This window comes from Microcaecilia unicolor, chromosome 2, assembly GCF_901765095.1.
Source record: "Microcaecilia unicolor chromosome 2, aMicUni1.1, whole genome shotgun sequence".
Classification (NCBI taxonomy): domain Eukaryota; kingdom Metazoa; phylum Chordata; class Amphibia; order Gymnophiona; family Siphonopidae; genus Microcaecilia; species Microcaecilia unicolor.
Window position 1 is genome coordinate 543,953,703 of NC_044032.1, and position 22,494 is coordinate 543,976,196.

At 43.5% G+C, this 22,494-nt stretch overlaps 1 protein-coding gene across 2 annotated transcripts in view; it reads left to right on the forward strand.

The window, feature by feature from the left end:
- SLC30A9 (solute carrier family 30 member 9) overlaps positions 1 to 22,494 on the forward strand; it is a 257,679-nt gene that overhangs the window by 203,755 nt on the left and 31,430 nt on the right. Inside the window, exons 14-15 of one of the 2 annotated variants that reach the window (XM_030191340.1) lie at positions 2,833 to 2,940; positions 19,525 to 19,690. In XM_030191340.1, coding sequence (XP_030047200.1) covers positions 2,833 to 2,940; positions 19,525 to 19,690 — 274 coding nt within the window. The remainder of the gene's footprint in view (positions 1 to 2,832; positions 2,941 to 19,524; positions 19,691 to 22,494) is intronic. The other variant, XM_030191341.1, reaches the window with a different exon arrangement.

Below are 22,494 nucleotides of genomic sequence, written 5' to 3' on the forward strand. Positions count from 1 at the left end.
GCTGATAATCTAAACAAGAAGAGCGTTTTTGACGAGAATTTGATCCGCTTTATTTGGACCCTTTTTTTTCAGGTCCAAGTCCCAAAAAAGTGCCCCAACTGACCAGATGACCACCGGAGGGAATCGGGGATGACCTCCCCTGACACCACCAGTGGTCACTAACCCCCTCCCACCAAAACAAAAACCACTTTACAAACTTTTTTTGCCAGCCTGTGTGCCATCCTCAAATGCCGTACCCACCTCCATGACAGCAGAATGTGTTCTATCCTCTGACAGCCTTTCCCTGGTTCTTATGTGGGTCTCGGGTGAGTGTGACACCTTTTCTGTTAAGGGCACTGCAGAGTCACATCAGCAATTCATTGTGGTGGGTGTAGGGTATTGGGCTCCATGATTCCACTAGCTTGTGTTAAATGCTCACGATGTTGGTAGTTGGTAGGCTCTACTCCCATGGTTATTTTCCCTCTGCTTACTGGGTCAGAGTGTGCCCTGTTTTGTTTCCGGTAGTCCATGAGGTAGTGACCATTTGTGTAAGACACTTTTAGATCCCTTTCATGTGTTAGCCACATTACAGCACTTAGTTCTTACCTTGAATGTTGCTGAAAGAGGGCATTGTACACCATTCTGCCAGCTCAGACCTACTGCTAATCTCAGTACCAGCGAGACTCGTTGCCAGTGGGGCACAACCTCTGATCAGCAGTTAACTGTGAGTGAAGGTGCTTATTCAAATAAAGGACATATTAAGCGAGATTAGTCTTCAGGTGTGAACTGCTGTGCCAAGGTTATACACCAGCAACAAGTCCTGTCCCTGGAGTACTCTTAGTGGGTACTGCAGTGCACTTCAGGCAAGCAGACCCAGGCCCATCCCCCTCCCCCACCCATAACACTTGTGGTGGTAAATGGGAGGCCTCTAAAACCCACTGTACCCACATGTAGTTGCCCCCTTCACCCCTAAGATCTATGGTAGTGTTGTACATTTGTCCCTTCCACGACCAAATGGCTTGGATTGGGACGTCTCTGAGCTGGGCGTTTTTAGTTTCCATTATCACAAAAAAAAAAAAAAAAAAACGCCCATCTCAGAAGGGACCAAATCCATGGCATTTGGTCCGTCCAAACCGTATTTTCGAGACGAAAGATGGACGCCCATCTTTTTCGATAATACGGACTGTCCTGCCTCTTCACATACCCGTTTTCGGACATAAGACGCCCATGGAGATGGGCGTTCGCGTTCGATTATGCCCCTCATGGTATATTACATACAATGTCAACGCAGTTCACAATATAACATTTTAATAGTATAGGATGTAAGCAAAGATGGAACATATAGATAGATAAGATAGAGTAACATCAAGTTACTGTTACTGATGCATGAGTGCAGGTTCCTCAGTCTTTTTTTGTCTGTGAAGCTGAAAGGTCACTTCTTCATGGTCTCTCTGTGTGTATTAATAGTTGCTTTTCCAGTGCCTTCCCATGCGGGGTTTTCCTTGATTTTTTTTTCATTGTATTGTTTTATTTTTGGCACCTCTCCTCTTTATTAGGGTTTTTTTTTTTACTTTTCAAGTTTTCTTTCGTTTTTGCACAGCTCTTTAGGTTTCATATAGGCCTGAGCACCGACCTCAGTTTGAGCCTTGTCACTTTTTTAATGCTCAAGGTTGAGGAATTAAATTTTGATGTGATTCTTTTCTCAACGTCTAGGAAGATAACCAGTGACTTCAAAAGGTGCATCCAATGTAATCAAGTGATTTTTGCCACAGACCTGCACAATTGGTGCATCGGGTGCCTTGGGCCTGACCACCAACCTGATTCTTGTTCTCTCTAGTTGCAAATGCAGCTGACAACGCAGTGGGCCCATCAGGTCCAGCAGAAGTTTTTTTGGCTCCTCGAAGGCTGGTCTACCGACAGCACTGGAAGTATCGACCTCGATGGATGCCCAGACTTCATTCACCAGTGGGAGTGCACCGGCATCAAGAAGATCTCCACCATCCTCAATAGGAAGACTCAGGGAAGACAAAGCCATAGCGGAGAGATTAAATGAATTCTTTGCTTCAGTCTGAATTCAGTGCCAGAAAAGATATTCAAAGCTGATGAGTCAGATAAACTGAATGAAATCTCTATAAACCTGGAAGATGTAATGGCGCAATTTGACAAATTGAGGAGTAGAAATGCCCGGATTCTGGATTCGGTTGGGAGCAAAGTTTATAAGCCTCGATGCTGGTTAACTGCATCAAATCCTACCAGCTCTACACAAGCAAATACTTGAAGTCTTTGATGCGCAGTGATCTTAACATTTTACAAAACTGCCTATTTTGTATGTAACTGTTTGCTTGTGTGTATAGTAAGTTAATGTTGCAATGGATATTAACAAATTCAAAAGATACTTCCTAACAGTAATATTGTGGGCAGAGAAAAGGGATCCTCAGACATGGAACAGGGTGAATATATAACCCTACATTTGTCTTGTAGCAGGGTGAATATTAACACAGCAGTTATCGGCTCTTATTTGTCAATTGCTGGATAGCCTTGATGTTTACGATGCTCACAGTCCAAAATCATATGTGAATAAAAAATAACAATCCCTTAATTTCTCTCCAAAAGGAAAGGATTTTTTATTTTGTTTGGGTGGTTGTTTTTTTTTATTTGTTTGTTAGGAAATATTTTTTTGTTTTGTGTTTTTGGTTTAATTGTACAGTGTGAGTGATTATGGTATGTTCTTTGGAGCAATGAATATTAAGCCAGTATAAAATGTCTGAAATAAAGTTTATGAACTAGTAAGTTGCAGCTTAGACTGTTCATGTTGGGTTTAGTATATTTTTTATTTTGTTTCTTTTTTTTCAGTGATGCAGTCCCGTGACCCCAGTACCAATGTTGTATTGTTGGAGGATGCAGCAGCAGTTTTTGGAGTGATAATTGCTGCTACATGCATGGGTCTGACTTCCATCACAGGTAAATATTAAGCAACATAAAAGAAGAGTAAAGCAAATGTCAAAAGCAACGATGGAAAAATATTAGAAAGTTGGGTGTAAGCCAAATAATTTAGGATGCAGAGGAATTTGTGTATTTAGGCTTTCCATTTTTTCCTTTGGCTATTTGTACTGGGGGTCAGGGGTGGTGGTTGCTGCTGTTGTTGTTGATTCCCCTCCCTCTTCCTTGTTCTTCTTTCTCCAGGCAGTTGCCTCCCAATGCCAGTTCTCCCAGTATTTCCCTTCCCTCTTGGCATTCTACTTGTTTTGTGGCTCAGCTGGTGAAAGCCAATGTGATGCCATCTTTCCAGCCCAGACCCCAGCTATGTGGCAGCTGCAATGACTTCTTTCAAGCTCTAGCTCTGTTAGCAGCTCTTCCATTGGATGCTAGATCCCAAATTTTAGCCCCATCTAGTTTGTTCATTTGTCTTTTCTTTTGAAAATACCGGATACTGTACTTGCTGCTGTGACTTTTACCTATTCCTCCCCACAGTTAAGGATCCCCTGAGGTTATCCCATACCTTTCTAAATTATGGTACTGTTTATGCTACCACCAGTTTCCTGGGGGGCTGTTCTTATGTCCACCCTACTTTTAATAGGGAAGGTGAGAGAAAATCAGACTGAGTCAGACCTACGGCACTGTAATAGACAAGCAAAAATGGCACAATGTCAGAAAGGAAATGTGGAGTATGTTTAAAAAGAATGCTCATTGATAATCAGGAACAATCATGGGACTATCAAAGCATGCTATGAGGATTATCCTTTAAACCTGATACGATTTTCTTTATAGCATTTGTACCAAAACTAATCCAGCTCTTCAATTTGGCAAATACCTGCACATTTAATTCTTGAAATGAAAACAACAAAATCAGTTAAAATTTAATAACATGACATTTCAGCCATTTCAAATATTTATTAGCTTTGGTGCTCATTTTCAATGCACATAGATTTACAAAGTTTCCATAGTAACATAAGTAACTTTTTGTAAGTCTATGTGCTTTAAAAATGAGCCTCATATTTAATATTCTTCCAAGTGCTAACACAGTTTTTCAGTTCAAAATAACTTTCTATCATATATGAGACCTGGTTTTTTGCCCTATACCAGGCTTCTTTTTCTTAGGGGAACCCATTCTGATAATCCTTAGACCAGTCACCAGAGCCTCATACATGTGCTCACTAGAGCCAGAGATAGTTCCACAATTTGGAGATAATTTTTTAATAAGGGACTGGAGAGTATAAAGCAGTATGCTACACACTTAGGTAAGTTCTTTTAAAATTACACACAGTATATATGTAAAAGTAAGCACCCAGAAGTCTTGACTGCTACTTTTACAAGACATGGGTATTCCTAGGGTCAGAGAATTGGTGGAGCAGAGGCAGGACTGGCACATATACATATGCATCGGTTATTACTGACATACATGCCAAATGACACCTGCCTCAGAGCAGGTGTAAATGTGTGCATATGTATTCCAGTGGGTAATTTTGTAAAGGTATACATGCATATATGTTGCCTTTCGAATATAGGCACAGTATATGCTTTTGTGTGCCTTGGCAGTCGAGAAGTCCTTTTAAATGACCCCCTCCTCCCAATATACATTTGAGTAGAAATTTCACCTAAAGTCTCGCGGGTCGATATTCAGAAGGATTTAACCAGGCAGGAGACACTCCTGTCTGGTTAAAATCACTGTAAGTCGGCCACCCCTGGATTTTCTGTGATATTTAACCCCACTGTGCTGCTGAAAATCTGGTGTGACCACTGTAGTGCTTGCTGGTTAGTGCCAGAGGTAGAGCTGGCAGTTAGATGAACACCAGCAATATTCCATGCCGATGCCCACATAGCTTTCTGCGTATGTAGGACTGCTCAAAAAGTAGTCTTAATGGTGCCCAGTTAACTGTGCGGGTATGGCATTGAATATTGGACACAAATTCCAGATACACCAAAGACTTGGATATTCTGTGCCAGTGCAGGGCCTGGCACTGAATATCTGGGCCTAAATTTAGCCGGTGATAGTCAACATTTAAAGAAAAGACTGACTGCCGCTGGCTGAATATTGACCCATTTGTATATTGAATAGTTTGCTCTTATTTAGTAGTTTTACTGTTCTAACTTGGCGCTTGCTATAAGCCTGTTCTATAAAGGAACATTGGTTCTTACTTTTCCTTTATAGCACTCTAGCATAACAGTAAAATTACACACCTGTAATTTAAGTGCAAGCACTTAAGCTAGTCATAGAGTGGCAAGTATGTATACCTAAGTACTGGGGAGACACGTGACTTATAGTATTCTATGTTACCTGTAAGATACACTTTTCACCAATGGCAGTAGATTTTGTAACCAGCAATAGTGATACCAAAAGTCTCAAATGTCGCTGGAGTCTAAACATACGCTCAGTAATACTGAAGCAGTGCCACTTAATGGTCTAGACTTATGCCATCAAGAATTATGCACCATCATCTTCTCGGGTCTTTCAAACTAATAGATTTTCTTTAACTTATTAAATTTTATTTATTGATTTATTAATACTGTTGCACTTATCTTTGTCGGCTCAGAGGTTGGCTTATCCGACATGAGTCATGTTTCACACTGTGCTTTATCAAGTACAAACATCTTCCAACTCAGCCAGATACATCTTGCCAACATACATTTCTCAGTCAAGAGACATTTGAGGCTTTTGGTACCTGTAAGATACATGCATATTTACAGAATAGCACTTTGGTGGAATTTAGGCATGTAAAGGCATATGTGCACACATATATATATGCCATTATTTTAATGACGTGCAATCAGCGTGTAACTGTTCTCTTGTACTTCATAGAATTACTCTGCATTAACTCTGTACAGTTTACTATGCCCATTCAGACTTTCTTCATATGTTCCAGGGCACGATAGTTGAAATGCAAAAAATAAGAAAAACAACCAACTGATAATGTCTTTTCTGAAAATACAAAGAGGAATGGGTTTCCTACATTTCTGTCAAGAAGCAGCAAACATTTGGCAATTTATCATAGCCAAGCATATTCAAATACTGGCTGATTATATCTGCACAGGTGACACCTAGATAGCCAAGAGATCTCCAGTCTCACAACTGGTCCTTAAACATTGCAATCATGCAGACTATCTTTGAATAATGGGGAAGGGCCCCCTCAGGTCAGCCTTCTTTGCTAGCAGCAAGAATGAGAAGCTTCCTCTCTACTGCTACATCTTTCTGTCCCTGATTGCTTAGCTCCAGACACACTAACGATCCTCTGAGCATTGTCTGTTCTGTGAAGAAAGTAGGGAGGACCAATTAAATTCCAGTGAACTACGGAGGTGAATAAACGTATATAAAGTGGTATTTATTAACAGACCAAAGAACAGTAATGATAAATTTTCTAAAACCAATAAAATACAAAAACAGATTGCCTAATTTAATTATATACAGGCAGACGTTTATCGCTGAAACACAGATCTGTGTCGAGTCTGGCAACATTTTTGTGTGTATTGCAAACCTTTTTCTGTACGTGATTGAATCAGATGATCTGTTTTGTATTTTATTGGTTTTAGAACATTTTGGTCCGCCCCTGCTCCTTTGCATACATTTGTACGGGTTTGCTTTTTCATTGTCTTTTCTGCATACAGATCCCTTCATTTCTCTCGTAGAAAATCACTATACAGATTCCAACATCGACTAGTTACCGTGATCTTCTTCACCCTATATCAGCCTTATCAGAGCTGGTTCCATCCTGTAAAGAAACTAGCAGTTGTACCACTTCAGCGGTTTTCAATATTAATCACTGAACGTGAGGGCTGGCTTCCTTACCAAATCTGAAGTCTCTAGCTTTCACCATGTGGAAATTGATCACAGTTTACTCTCTGCTCTACTTTTACCAGTGCCTCTCCAAGACTTTCTCATGACTACAAGAAAACTATCTATTAATTGTAAGTGCACTTTCAAATACAACAGATTTTTTCATCTGGTGCTTCATGAATTGTCATAACCCCATCATGTGTCCACTACTGTTTAAACTGTCTTGGATGCCGCATATCTTTGATCAGAATGCATATAAGTGCTGTTTGTCTGTTAGACTTCCAGCTTCTTCATGTCCCAGTATTTCCCATTTCATGAAAGGGCTTGTTCATGTCAGACTACTGCTGAAGCACCTTATTTCGTGGGACTTATTTTTTGTAACTTCTCTTATGAAGTCCTCCATTCTCTGATTCCCCTTACATGTAACATAGTAACATAGTAGATGACGGCAGAAAAAGACCTGCACGGTCCATCCAGTCTGCCCAACAAGATAAACTCATATTTGCGACTTTTTGTATATACCTTACCTTGATTTGTATCTGTTATTTTCAGGTCACAGACCGTATAAGTCTGCCCAGCACTATCCCTGCCTCCCAACCACCGGCTCTGGCACAGACCGTATAAGTCTTCCCAGCACTATCCCCGCCCAGTGACGTTCCTAGGGGGGCTGACACCCGGGGCGGATCGCTGATGCGCCCCGCCCCCCGGGTACAGTGCCCCCCCCCCCCCCCCCGGAACAGCGCGACGCCCTCCCCCGGCGAAAGAACCCCCGATCCCTCGGCGAAAGAACCCCCCGGGTGCACGCCGCTGGGGGTGGGGGGGGTGCCGCGCGCCTGCCTGCCGGCTCTTCGTTTTCATTCTCCCTCTGCCCCGGAACAGGAAGTAGCCTGTTCCGGGGCAGAGGGAGCATGAAAACGAAGAGCCAACAGGCGCGCGGCACCCCCCCAGCGGCGTGCACCCGGGGCGGACCGCCCCCCCTTGGTACGCCACTGTCCCCGCCTCCAAACCAGCCCCTCTCCCCCCACCTGCTCTGCCACCCAATCTCGGCTAAGCTTCTGGGGATCCATTCCTTCGGAACAGGATTCCTTTATGTTTATCCCATGCATGTTTGAATTCCGTTACCATTTTCCTCTCCGCCACCTCCCGTGGGAGAGCATTCCAAGCATCCACCACTCTCTCCGTGAAAAAATACTTCCTGACATTTTTCTTGAGTCTGCCCCCCTTCAGTCTCATATCATGCCCTCTAGTTCTACCGCCTTCCCATCTCCGGAAAAGGTTCGTTTGCGGATTAATACCTTTTAGATATTTGAATGTCTGTATCATATCACCCCTGTTTCTTCTTTCCTCTAGGGCAGTGATGGCGAACCTTTCAGAGACCGAGTGCCCAAACAGCAACCCAAAATCTAATTACTCATCGCGAAGTGCCGGTACTCATTATGGGCGGGGTCACCACATATGACTCCACCCCATGATAGCCACACCCCCTTACACCAGCCTTGGCGTATATAAACAAACATCATTGAAAATATTATACTAGTATAGGAGAAAAAAATAACATAATTTTCTTTCATTATAAATCATTTCTGTAAGTTATTACAGCTCCAGTATACCCAGTGCAAAATAAGACAGCAGATGTAAATTCTCAAATTGGACATATTCCAAACACTAAAATGAAAATAAAATGATTTTTTTCTACCTTTGTTGTCTGGTGATTTTGTTTTTCTATCCATATTGATCCTAGTCGCTGATTCTGCTGCTATCTGTTCTCTTAACTCTGTTTCCAGGGCTTCCTTTCCATTTATTTCTTTACTTTCCTCCTTTCTTCTTCATTTCTTGCCCTCCATCCATGTCCAGCAACCTTCCTCTCCCCTCCAGCCACAAATGTCCAGCCACCCTCCTCTCCCCTCCAGCCGCCCATGTCCAGCCACCCTCCCCTCCAGCCACCCTCCTCTCCCCCTGCCCTCCCCTCCAGCCACCCTCCTCTCCCCCCTGCCCTCCCAGTGGCAGGCCTCCCTCCCACCCAGCACCAGTCCACCCAGCATCAAGCCTCCCTCCCACCCAGCACCAGGCCATGCACCCACCCAGCACTCCCACCCAAGCACCAGGCCTCCCACCCAAGCACCCAGGCCTGCCTCCCTCCCACCCACCCAGCACCAGGCCATCCACCCACCCAGCACACCCACCCAAGCACCAGGCCTCCCATCCACCCAAGCACCAGGCAGGCCTCTCTCCCTCCCACCCAAGCACCAGGCCATGCACCCACCCAGCACTCCCACCTAAGCACCCATGCCTGCCTCCCTCCCACCCACCCAGCACCAAGCCATCCACCCACCCAGCACTCCCACCCAAGCACCAGGCCATCCACCCACCCAGCACTCCCACGCAAGCACCAGGCCTCCCACCCACCCAAGCACCAGGCAGGCCTCTCTCCCTCCCACCCAAGCACCAGGCCATGCACTCACCCAGCACTCCCACCCAAGCACCAGGCCACCCAAGCCTCCCTCCCTCCCACCCAAGCACCAGCCCTCCCACCCAAGCAGCAGCAGCAAGCAGGCAGGCCACCCACCCTCCCACCCAAGCACCAGGCCTCGCTCCCTCCCTCCCACCCAGCGTGCACCAAGGCTTCCTCCCACCCACCCAAGCAGCATCAAGCAGGCAGGCCTCCCACCCAAGCACCAGGCCTCGCTCCCTCCCTCCCACCCAGCGTGCACCAAGGCACCCTCCCACCCACCCACCCACCCGGCGTCAAGCATTCCTCCCTCCCTCCCACCGGCATCAGCCCTCCCTTCCTCCGAACCCGAAGAAATTGAAAAGTCTTCCCTGGTTCGAGTAGGCGGCGTCAGCATCAGCAGTAGCAGCGAAAAGCGTGCTGCTGGTTTGGCGCGTCTTCAGCCTTCCGTCTCTCAAGCTCTCTGGTCCCGCCCTAACAGGAAATGAGGGCGGGACCAGAGAGCTTGAGAGACAGAAGGCTGAAGACGCGACGAACCAGAAGCACGCTTTTCGCTGCTACTGCTGATGCTGATGCCGCCTACTCGAACCAGGGAAGACTTTTAAATTTCTTCGGGTTCGGAGGGAGGGATGGAGGCCGGGCGGGCTGGTGCCGGGTGGGAGGAAGGAACGCTTGACGCCGGGTGGGTGGGAGGGCTAAGTTTCGGGTAAGGCAACCGGCGGCGCGCGTGCCAACAGAGAGGGCTCCGCGTGCCCTCTCTGGCACGCGTGCCATAGGTTCGCCATCACTGCTCTTGGGTATACATGTTCAGGTCCGCAAGTCTCTTCTCATACGTCTTGTAACACAAATCCTATACCATTCTCGTAGCTTTTCTTTGCACTGCTTCAATTCTTTTTACATCTTTAGCAAGATACGGCCTCCAGAACTGAACATGGAAACTGCTCGTCCCTAGTAGCTGTTAGATGTCCTAATGAATCAGTGAAAACATGGGAAATGTTATCAGCTGTACACACGCTACACACACTTTCTTCATAACTAAGTAGCTTTAAGCTTATCACTAATTTTTTACCTAAAATAGTAAAACATTTGCACATCAATGAGGAAAGAGTTCTTTCTATGTTTTCTCCAAAACCTCATAAGAATCCACACAGTTCCAACAAAGCTTTATATTAGAAATATAGAAAATGGCAGCAGATAAAGAGCATTACGGCCTATCCAGTCTGCCTATCCATACAATCTACTATCCCTTCTTCTCTTTAAGAAATCCTGTGTTCTTGTCCCGTGCTTTCTTGAATTCGGATACAGTCTGTATCTCTACCACGAGGCTGTTCTATTCATCTGTCACTTTATTCTTAGATTATTCCTGAGTCTATCCCCTTTCACCTTCATCATATTACCCGTCATTCCAGAACTTCCCTTCAGTTGAAAGAGACTTGCCTCCTGTGCATTAATGCCACAGAGTTATTTAAATGTCTCTCTGATATCTACCCTCTCCCAGCTTTCTTCCAAAATATACATGTTGAAATTTTGAAGTCTATACCCATAACACTTTGATGAAAACCACACTGACCATTTTAGTAGCCATCCTCTGGACAGACTCCATTCTGTTTATAACTTTTTGAAGATGCAGTCTCTTGAATTGTACACAGTACTCTAAATGGTGTCTCACCAGAGACTTATACAGAGGCTGTATTGCTTCCTTTTTCTTGCTGTACATTTTTCTTCCTATACATCCATGCATCATTCTGGCTGTTGCTGTACCTTTTCTACCTGTTTGGCCATCTTAAGATCATCAGATATGATCATCCTCTTTCATGCATAGAAGTACTTTACCCCCTATACTGTATCACTTCCTTGGATTTTTGCAGCCAAATGCATAACCCTGCATTTTATTAACATTAAATCTTATATGCAAAATTCTAGACTATACTTCAAGTTACACTAGATCTCTTCTTACCTTATCCACACAGGGGGTGTTTATCCTGTTGCAGATTTTTGGTATCATCCACAATTTGCATTGCTCTGATTTGAAAAAATCTGTACCATTCAGGCTGTAGCCTCACTGAAGTCTTGATGATGCTAGTCTGTGGCTGATGTCTCTCTCATGCTTTCTTCCTACTGTGTGCCCATCTTTCTGTGTTATTCCCTTGAGAGTATATTCTTCCCTAACTCCCTCATTTGTCTGTCTGTACTTTTCTGTTGCTATTGTCTCACATGAGTAAAATTATATAAAAATCACTTCAATAAAAGGAACTTGTTTAGATAAAATACCTTTTTAATGCATAATTCATATTAAACATATAGCTATATATTAAGCCATAAGGTATACTTGCTGTACAGGTATGCGCCATCTTGCACCATCTGCTTTTAGGACTTTTCTGTGCATAAATCAGAATTTTACATGTAGAAAAGCTTTATAAAATTACGTCTATTATGTTAATATCCAAAGGGGCATATTCCCTTTGGAAATTAATGAAGGTTATGTGCAGATTCAATACTTAAATTAGACAGACTGTTATAGATTTACCCTTTCTGCGTCCCAGATGCATACATGTAGTTTGGAGTGAGTATGTGGGGGGACAATGTCCCTCAAAATATGGGTGGTAAAGATGAATTTGACCTCCCACCACCACCACTATGACTTCTACCCTTGCCCCTCTTTCCACTCTCCCCCCACCAAGCAAACTACACCTATGCCCAGGTGCTACATTTGCAAGTGTTGTGTGTTGTTGTTATACAATATAGCATTAGTTTTCTAGTGGAGTTTAATTTTTATTTGCATTTAACTCACATTTCTAGCTCAAGGTGAGTTATATTCAGGTATACTAATAGGGGCTCATTTTCAAAGCACTTAGCCTTCCAAAGTTCCATAGAAACCTATGGAACTTTGGAAGGCTAAGTGTTTTGAAAATATACCTCAATTGTATTCCCATTTCCCTGCAGAGCCTACAATCTAATCTTTTTACCTGAGGTAATGGAAGGTTAAGTGACTTGTCCAAAATCACAAGGAGCAACAGTGGGGTTTCAACCAGGCTACTCTGGTTGTCAGTCTGGTGCTCTAACCACTAGGCTACTCTTCCACTCGCAACATAAAAGTTTTATTCTTGTGAATTCAGTAAATATATGTGAACAGAAAGGCGGTATGTCAAGTCCCATTCCCTTTCATCAGCTGCTTTCTCCAGGAATCTCTCATGTTCTCCAGTTTTGACTTCTGGTTTGTTCTTTTCCTCATCCCTTTTTTAACAGCTGTGGAGGGTATTAATTTGATTAGATTTCAAACAAATGTGTCCATAGAGGTGGGTAACAGAAACACACCCTCATTTAACTAATTTACCCAGTATTTCACTGCACATTAAAAGGATGATGCCCAGAAGTGAGTTTACACACATCTGTTCTGCTCAAGTGACATCATGTTGATCCTTCTATGAAAATCTTAAAAGTAAACAAAAACATTAATGTCAGTCTTCCCTTCCCTGTTCTCTGCTTCCAAGGATGGGCTTCTGTCACTCCAGTTTTCAGCTTCTTCTTTTAATGGGGACATGAACATTTTGTAAAAATATCGCACTGAGCCAAAATAGTAGATTTCTGCCCCTTCTCAGCAGACATTTCAAATCTGTGGTGTACTATGAGCTGTGGTAATTGCTGGCAGTTAAAAACATAAGAGTAGCCATACTGGGTCAGACCAATGGTCCATCTAGCCCAGTAGCCTGTTTCCACACTGCCAAGACAGGTCACAAGTACCTGGCAGAAACTCAGTTAGTAGCAACATTCCATGCTACCAATCCAGGGGCAAGCAGTTGCTTCCCCCATGTCTGTCTCATTAGCAAACTATGGACTTTTCCTCCAAGAACTTGTCCAAACCTTTTTTTAAACCTAAATACGCTAACTGCTGTTACCACATCCTCTGGCAACAGGTTTCAGAGCTTAACTATTTATTGAGTGAAAAAATATTTCCTCATATTTGTTTTAAAAATATTTCCATGGACCTTCCTTGAGTGTCCCCTAGTCTTTGTACTTTTTGGAATGAGTAAAAAATCGATTTAACTCTATTCGTTCTACACCACTTAGGATTTTGTAGACCTCAATCATATCTCCCCTCGTCTGTCTCTTTTCCAAGTTAGGAATGTGCTTTGAACACTTTCTGAGGAAATAGGAACCAGCTAGAATAGGAACAGTATAAACAAATTAAAAGAGATGTTGTTTTATAAAAATGGAAATGACTGAGGGATATGTTTACTAAAGTGTGGTATGTTTTTTGCATTTAGTGCATATTAAATTAAAATTAAAGTGCAGTAAGTGCCAGGCCCATGCTGTAAGTGTAGGGGGCATGACAAGCATCTGCCCTGCATTCACCACCACAGACACATATTGCGCTGTCTGCCAGGGCATGTAATGTGGGCCCTGGTACACACCTTCCTACCTAAGATGCACCCAAACAGAAACCCCTGATCATACCTTCCACTCCTTTCAGATCAAGGGCTTCCCTGGTAGTCTAGAGGGTCTGGGGAGGGAAGTGTGGGGAGGACAGTCCCCTTCTGCTCCTGCCCTGATGCTGTACTGGGTTCAGAATGGTACTGAGGACCCCTAGTGGTTGTTTTATGGTACTAACCAATGATGGACCAGTGGTTCACCGTATAAATAAATAAATATATGGAAGGAGAATTGGGGGGGGGGGGGGGGGGGAAGTCTCATAAGTCACCAGGTCAGCACTCCACTTACTCAGTTTTAAGGAGCCTTATTCAAAACCTTCGGTGATCAGTGTAATCATTGACAAAAAAAACCCTCCATCCAAATAACATGTGGCGTACAAAAAGTGATACTTGATTGATTATTGCAATTATAGTGAGTGACTGGTGGTACACTAATGAATAAAGCAGTGTGGCACTTATCTTTAACTCCCTAGTCCCGATGGGCGTCCGTTTCACCGTCGCTTTATCAAGGGATTGGAGCCTAGAACCTGAAAAGAAATTTTATGAAAAGTCACTCCTCAAAACAGTGAACCATCCAGTAGCTTAAAGTTTCAATTTAAATTATGATGAAAACCTGACACACAGTGACCTCATAACCTGCTGCTATTTCAGCATAACTAAAAAAAAAGATGGCGGCGGCGGCCTTTTAACAAAAAATGTTGGAAGTTAAAACTACCGGCTTCAGCTGGCAGGAACTTGTGTCAGAATGCTAATCATCTCACAAGAACTGATTTACATAAAACAGCCCCAATGGTTCAAGGGATCCCAAATGGAAAATCCAATACAGCTCCCTCTGAAGCAAGATTCTATTGATGTCACTTCTGCTTTGAGAAGGATAAATACAATCAATCACAAAGCATTTTAAATCTGCAAAACTATGCGCTTGAGTCATGCAGTGTTAGACAGTTGGAGCTCCCAAACGTTGCCTCAATAGGATCAGTGCTCAGTGATCCATACATGCAAAGTTCTCTTAGTTTTGCCGACACCGATCTTATCACATGGACATTTTAGCACATAGATGACATAAAAATAACGGTAAGAAGTATGGTGTTTCAAATAATACCGTTTCTTGTCAACAGGGTTACAAAAACCAGCAATCTGTTCTGTAATGTCACAAGTTTTACAACCAGAGGCTACACATTTAAATAAATGTCCTGCCGGTGGTGTAATTGAGGCACTGATGTCTTTAGGTAACTGAGCGGGACTCAATAATTACTTCAGATTTTTGGTTATCAATAGAAATCAAATTTATTTCCGATCTGACGAAGAAGGGCAACCTTCGAAAGCTAATCAAGAAATGTATTAAGTTATGTCCAATAAAAAAGGTATCATCTTATTTTCTTTTCCATGTTTTATTTTGTTTGATTTCTATTGATAACCTTAAGAGTGGACTAACACGCAGTGGCGTAGCAAGGGCGGGGCGGTCTGCCCCGGGTGTCATCGGGTGAGGGGGTGCTCTGCTCTCGCTGCTCCGCCTTAAAAAAAAATTTTTTCGAGGTGCCGGAGAGTGGCAGGCAGCGCGCCTCGCGTCTGCCCTGCTAGTAAAGAAGATCTCGCTGACGTTGTCGTCCTTCCCATACTGAGTCCCGCCCGCCCTCGCGGTAATAGGAAGTTGCCTCAGAGGGGGACGGGACTCAATGTGGGAAGGGCGACGACGTCAGCGAGATCTTCTTTACTAGCAGGGCAGACGCGAGGCGCGCTGCCTGCCACTCTCCGGCGCTTCGAAAAAAAAAATTTAAAGCAGGACAGGGTAGGAGAACGCATCTCAGGTCGGGTCTGGGGGGGGATTCAGAGGGGAGAAGGGGATTGGGGAGGGGTGGGGGCGCTCAGAGGGGTGCTTAAAGGGGATTAGGGAGGGTGGGAGAGTATCAAGGAGGGGAGAAGGGGATGGGGGAGGGGTGGGGGACCTCAGAGGGGTGCTTAAAAGGGATTAGGGAGGGTGGGGGAGCTCAGAGAGGGGAGAAGGGGATTGGGGAAGGGTGGGGGGCTCAGAGGGGTGCTTAAAGGCGGTTAGGGAGGGTGGGGGAGCTCAGAGAGGGGAGAAGGGGATTTGGGAAGGGTGGGGGAGCTCAGAGGGGTGCTTAAAGGGGATTAGGGAGGGTGGGAGAGCATCAAGGAGGGGAGAAGGGGATTGGGGAGGGGTGGGGGAGCTCAGAGAGGGGAGAAGGGGATTGGGGAAGGGTGGGGGACCTCAGAGGGGATTAGGGAGGGTGGGGAGCTCAGAGAGGGGAGAAGGGGATTGGGGAGGGGTGGGGGACCTCAGAGGGGTGCTTAAAGGGGGTTAGGGAGGGTGGGCGAGCTCAGAGAGGGGAGAAGAGGATTGGGGAAGGGTGGGGGAGCTCAGAGGGGTGCTTAAAGGGGGTTAGGGAGGGTGGGGGAGCTCAGAGAGGGGAGAAGGGGATTGGGGAAGGGTGGGGGAGCTCAGAGGGGTGCTTAAAGGGGATTAGGAAGGGTGTGAGAGCATCAAGGAGGGGAGAAGGGGATTGGGGAGGGGTGGGGGACCTCAGAGGGGTGCTTAAAGGGGATTAGGGAGGGTGGGGAGCTCAGAGGGGAGAAGAGGATTGGGGAAGGGTGGGGGACCTCAGAGGGGTGCTTAAAGGGGATTAGGGAGGGTGGGGGAGCTCAGAGAGGGGAGAAGGGGATTGGGGAGGGGTGGGGACCTCAGAGGGGTGCTTAAATAGGGTTAGGGAGGGTGGGCGAGCTCAGAGAGGGGAGAAGAGGATTAGGGAAGGGTGGGGGAGCTCAGAGGGGTGCTTAAAGGGGATTGGGGAGGGTGGGGAGCTCAGAGAGGGGAGAAGGGGATTGGGGAGGGGTGGGGAGCTCAGAGGGGTGTTTAAAGGGGATTAGGGAGGGTGGGAGAGCATCAAGGAGGGGAGAAGGGGATTGGGGAGGGGTGGGGGAGCTCAGAGGGGTGCTCAGAGAGGGGAGAAGGGGAGTGCTCAGATGGGAGAAGGGGTCTGAAGCTGGAACTGGGGTCTGACAAGGGGGCAGAAGGGAAAATGGGTCCATGTCTGGGGCAGGTGGGAGAATGGGTCTGGGGCTGAAAGGGGGGGATGCAAGGCATGTGGTGGATGAAGGGGACTGGAACTGGGGGCTGAAAAGAGGGGGCAGAGAGAGAGGGGACAGATCCTGGATGGAAGGGGGGCACGTGAGGGAGGGCAGACCCTGGACGGATGGGAGAGGGAGGGCAGACGGATTGAAGGGGCAGAGAGAAAGGGCAGATGGTGGGTGGAAGGGGAGAGAGAAAGAGGGCAGACTGGGGCAAATGGTGGATGGAAGGGGCAGAGATAGAGGGCAGATGTTGATGGAAGGGGGAGAGAGAGATGGCAGACTGGGGCAGATGGTGTATGGAAGGGGCAGAAGTGGATGGAAGGGAGAGAGAGGGCAGACAGTGGATGGAAGGGGCAGAGAGAGAGGGCAGACACTGGATTGCAGAGAGAGAGAGCGAAGACAGATGCTGGATAGAAGGAAGACAGTGAAAAGATGAGGAAAGCAGAAACCAGAGACAACGAACTGTAAATATATATTTTTATTTTTTTGCTTTAGGATAAAGTAGTATTGTAGCTGTGTTAATAAATGTTTATAATAGAACATGTAAATAAGGTAATCTTTTTATTGGACTAATTTTAATACATTTTACTTTCAGAGAACAAAACCCCCTTCCTCAGGTCAGGATAGGACACTAACAGTACTATACTGAATTGACCTGAGGAAGGAGGTTTTGGCCTCTGAAAGCTAAATGTATTAGTCCAATAAAATGATATTATTTGTTTTATTTCTATTTGTTAATTTGTAAAGTGGTGATTGGTATTTGTTAGTTTTTTCAAATTTACATCTGCTGTCTTTATATTTTGCACAGTACTAGAGGACATTTTCTGTTCTGTGGTGTTGCATTGTATGCAGAGTCTGGCATCGGGGGTTCAGTTTAATTTTTGTCTAAATAGAAAGTTTGTGATTACTTATTCTATAGTGGATTAGGGTGTATCTATTTGTGAAAAAGACATGGCTTTCGGTTGGCATTGACTGTGCAGGATCAACGATCTGTACTAATCTGTCTGTTTTCGTTTTACAATAGGTGAATTGATGTTCTAGTGCTCACTGTAGTGTTTAAGATGCATTCCTTTTCCTTGTGTGACTTGTACAAATTACTGCTTATGGTATGGTAGAATTGCTCTATAGGTCCTGAGTGTTTTGTATTCTCGGTATGCCTAGTACTGGATTTCAGGGGGGGGTGGGTGTTAAAAAATGACCGGCCCCGGGTGTCAATTACCCTAGCTATGCCACTGCTAACACGGCTACCACACTCCTCTACTTCAGATTTTTGGAATGTGAAAAAAGCCACCTGTAAATGTTCCTTAAAAATTGGGTGGGTCCTCCTAATGTCCCAATGTTGTTTAACTATATCGGCCACCACATCCGCTCCCGGGACACTTCAATCTTGCTTCAAAGGGAGCTGTATTGAATGTGCATGAGATAAGATTGCATAGAATGGAGGTGGTGGATGCAAATTTATCTTATGCATATTCATTGTGGATATCCTGAAACCATGTGCCTCAAGGACTGGATTGAGAACACCTGCTTTTTGCATGAAAAATCATATCCTGTACTTCTGAAAAGGCTGCTGAGAGGCCTTCAACACTGAGTAAAATCTGAATAAACTCCTTGTATCGCTACTCCACAATATATACTGTAGTATCATTAGAATCATGTAGTATCATTGAATAGATTGTAAGCACTGTCGAGCAGGGACTGTCTCTTACATGTTAAGTGTTCAGCGCTGTGAATGTCTATTAACGCTATAGAAATGATAAGTAGTAGTCTCTGGGATTCCAGAATCTTGCTACTTTTTGAGATTTTGTATGGAATCTTGCTATTCTTTTGGATTCTGCACAGAATCTTGGAACTATTTGAGATTCCAGAATCTTGCTACTCTTTGGGATTCTGTATGGAATCTTGCTACTGTTTGGGATTCCGGAATCTTGCTACTCTTTGTCCTTATCCCTTATTTGTCCTGTTTGTCTGTCTTGAATAGATTGTAAGCTCTGTCGAGCAGGGATTGTCTCTTCTTGTCCAATGTACAGCGCTGCGTACGTCTAGTAGCGCTATAGAAATGATGAGTAGTTGTAGTAGTAGTAGTAGAATGTGAAGCTCATCCTTTTTGGGTATACACGGTCGCTTTACTAATATCAGCATCATTTGGAATTGAGTAGGTTACTAAATACTAGGATTCATGTTTTGTTTGTCTATACTTCAGTCACTGTTTGATTTTATTTAAATATCTCATATGCTTGTGTGACCAGTTTCATAGTAAATAATAAGGAAAAGCAATATGAGAGAACTCTGATAGGCAAATAGCCCTTGGGCCAATCCATGGATGAAGTGGACCATCGTATAGGGCATTAATGAAGTGTTCTAGTGGCTCTGTCTCCATACCCTCAATTCTTTTCTTTGAGCTGTGATGATTTTTTTTCCCTCTTCATCATATCTTGTGGAACCTGCTGTTTGGTAAAACCTGAAATAATTGACCCATAGAGCTCAAAGACTGGGATTGATTTAACCACTAAATTATTATGAAGGAGGTGAATTTGGTTTAGTTTTTTTTACTTGATATACTGCCTTTAGTATGAACATCCGAGCAGTTTATAAAGCTTTGTCCTTTCCTTCTGCTAGATTGATTTTCTGTTCCAGCTCCAGATCACAGTTTCTCCCTTTTTTAAATGTAATAATTAATCAGTTGATAAATAATGATTTCCCTTACCCTTAACAACCAAACACCTAGTCAATATAAAATTCTTGGACAAAAGGCACATTACTGCAAATGTAACTGATTTATTTTGTCTTTTGGGTACATTGTTTAGGAAATCCATATTATGACAGCCTGGGATCTCTTGGTGTTGGAACACTTTTAGGGGCTGTGTCAGCTTTTCTAATCTACACAAACACTGAAGCACTTTTGGGGCGATCAATCCAACCAGAGCAAGTACAGCGGCTCACTGAGTTACTGGAGAGTGACCCTGCAGTAAGGTAAGAAGCGCAGTAAGGAAACTAATTCCAGTCAGATATAGGAGCAGTTCAAATATGTGTTGCCTTTCTTCATAAGGTGCAGTAAAGGGGTACATGACATCTAGATACTGCTGTTTAGGCACTTCATTGCTTAGGCACCAGGATTTTTAGGCGCCATGTCTATTTTAATCATTCCCACCAAAAGTAATTCCCTAATCCCTTATTTGTCCTGTTTGTCTGTCTTGATTAGATTGTAAGCTCAGTCAAGAAGGGACTGTCTCATACAGCACTATGTATGTCTAGTAGCACTATAGAAATAAGTATTAGTAATAGTACATACGCTTAAACGTCCTGCTCCAACCTCATGCACCTGTCTTGGCAGCGACCACAGTTTAAACTCCAACACCTGCCTCAGCCAGCCTATTCTGTACTTTGCATCCCTCTTCTTTCAGTGCCATGAATGAATGGATAGCCAACAGTATTTCCCCAATGAATCAGGAGCTCATCCTTTGATACATACAGATTCTACTTGCGGGCACCTCCCCTGCCAGTGCCGACTCTTGTTCACCCTACTCACTCAGCACTGGGAAGGTGAGGCACAAGCGGTGCAGCAAAGAGAGGCTGGGATCTGTAGAACTCTAGAGGCAGGGACTAAAGCAGATCACAATGTGTGCACAGTACAGGGAATATTAACAGAAGCCTGGCACAGCCATGTTTTGCCCAGACACAGACTGCGAGGGGCATACTATTGAGTAGGACAATATAAATGTAATTTAAAATTATAAAAACATAAATGGACAAAATTTCCAACTGACATATATAAAACCTAAAGATTCATATTTAACATTAAAAAAAACATTCAGTATAATATTCCTATAAATAATTCATAGGAAAACTTAGAAATCAGCTAATGCCATGAATATATCAAATATGCTTAAAACATACATAATGATTTTTAAATAATATATATCATACATGTATAAAAACATGCATAACGATTACACTGTTGGATGATGATTGATGCCATTATTTTATCAGAAGTGAGTTGTGTTAAGCTAAAGGACAACGTGTGGATGGTAAATAAGGAGATCATTGGCATGTACCCAGAAGGAAAATTCAAAAGAGCACTTCCTACTGGTGACATAATAGTCTTCACACATCTAAAACAAGTTTTATTTATTTATTTGTTACATTTGTATCCCACATTTTCCCACCTACTTGCAGGCTCAAAATTATTCTGTAAAAACAATCTGCTAAGTAAAACATGAGCACCACATTTTTAAGTCTCAGAAACGTATAAACAATTGCTGCTCTGTTAGTGTCCCTTGTCTTCCCATTTAATCTCGGCATTCACAGTGAGTTTCTAAAAGTCTCTGTAAGTCTTATTATGTTTCCTGTAGGTTCACTGCATATTTTTCTTACTTGTTCGCAAAATAATTGTATTGTTTCTCCCTTGACTGTAGATAGGAGAGAGAGCCCTAGAGTTAGGACATTTTTGATTTATGCACCTCCCCTGTGGAACATGTTGCTCACTGAGCTTCATGTAATGTTGGATCTCTGTGGTTTTTGAAAAACTTTAGATGTATTTGTTCCAATTCCCACTGTGGTTAATGTAACAGTTTACTAAGGAAATAAAATGAAAGAAACATGAAAAGAACAATTTATAGGAAAGTAAACCAGTCACACAAGAGAAAATTAGCTGAAGTGTCTGGAAAGACTGTATAAAAGAGGATTAGGGGCAGAGAAAACAGGCAACCACCTTATGGCCCAGAACTGAAGTCCTCAAAGACTAGTTGGAACATATGTATGTTAAGTGTAGCCTGAAATTTCTTAATAGACATTTCAGCCAGCAGCACTAAAGGGAGGCTGTTCCACATTGATGGTTCTAAGAAAAAGAATTCACTTTGCCAGGTTGATTCCAGGTGGGCCACAGCCAGTGAACGGAGAACTTAATCCAAATTAATACATAAATAAACGATGGTCAGTGAGTTATTGCAACAGGCATGATGGGACATAAGGGATAATTACAGATGCAAAGTAGTCATGAGTACCTTCATGAAGAGCCCTGATGTTTAATAAAAGAATCTTAAATTGCCAGCGAAACAAGACAGAACAGCAAGTTCGTGGAAGTGCATCAGTAATGGTCGGACACGGTGAAATTTACAGTGCTTGAAGGCATTTAATTTGTGAGAGAGGGATCCCAGCATAGATTATGTTGCAGTAGTCTGGTTTGAAAATCAAAAATACAAGAAGCAATATGTATAAAATATCATTGAATATGATTATGGTTGGCTCTGAGTTAGTGAAGTGCAAAAATTCCTGATTTAACCACATTAGAAATTTGAGTTGCAAAAGAAAGTTCTGAATCAATTATGACTCCTAAATACCTAAGGGCTCCTTTTACAAAGGTGCGCTAGCATTTTTAACATGCATTAACCGTATAGGTGCCCATAGGAATATTATGGGTGTCTACATGGTTAGCGCACACTAAAAACGCTAGCGCACCTTTGTAAAAGACCCCCTCAGTGAGTCAACAAGCTGAGTGAAGGAATTAAATTTTTTTTTAAATCAAAAATGTTCTGGTTGTCCAGCTTAAGTTCGTGTTCATTAAGACAGTTTGCTACTACATATATACAGTTTTGCAATGGTGACAAATCAGGATTTGGAAAAGAAATATTTAAAAAAAAAAAAAACGTCATCTGCATAAAAATAAAAACTGATTCAAAATGTTGGTTGGCAAAGGGCTAAGAAATAAATTAAATAAAACGGAAGTAAGGAGAAGTCCTAACTAGAAGGAAGCAGTTCTGCAAATACAGTGATGAAAA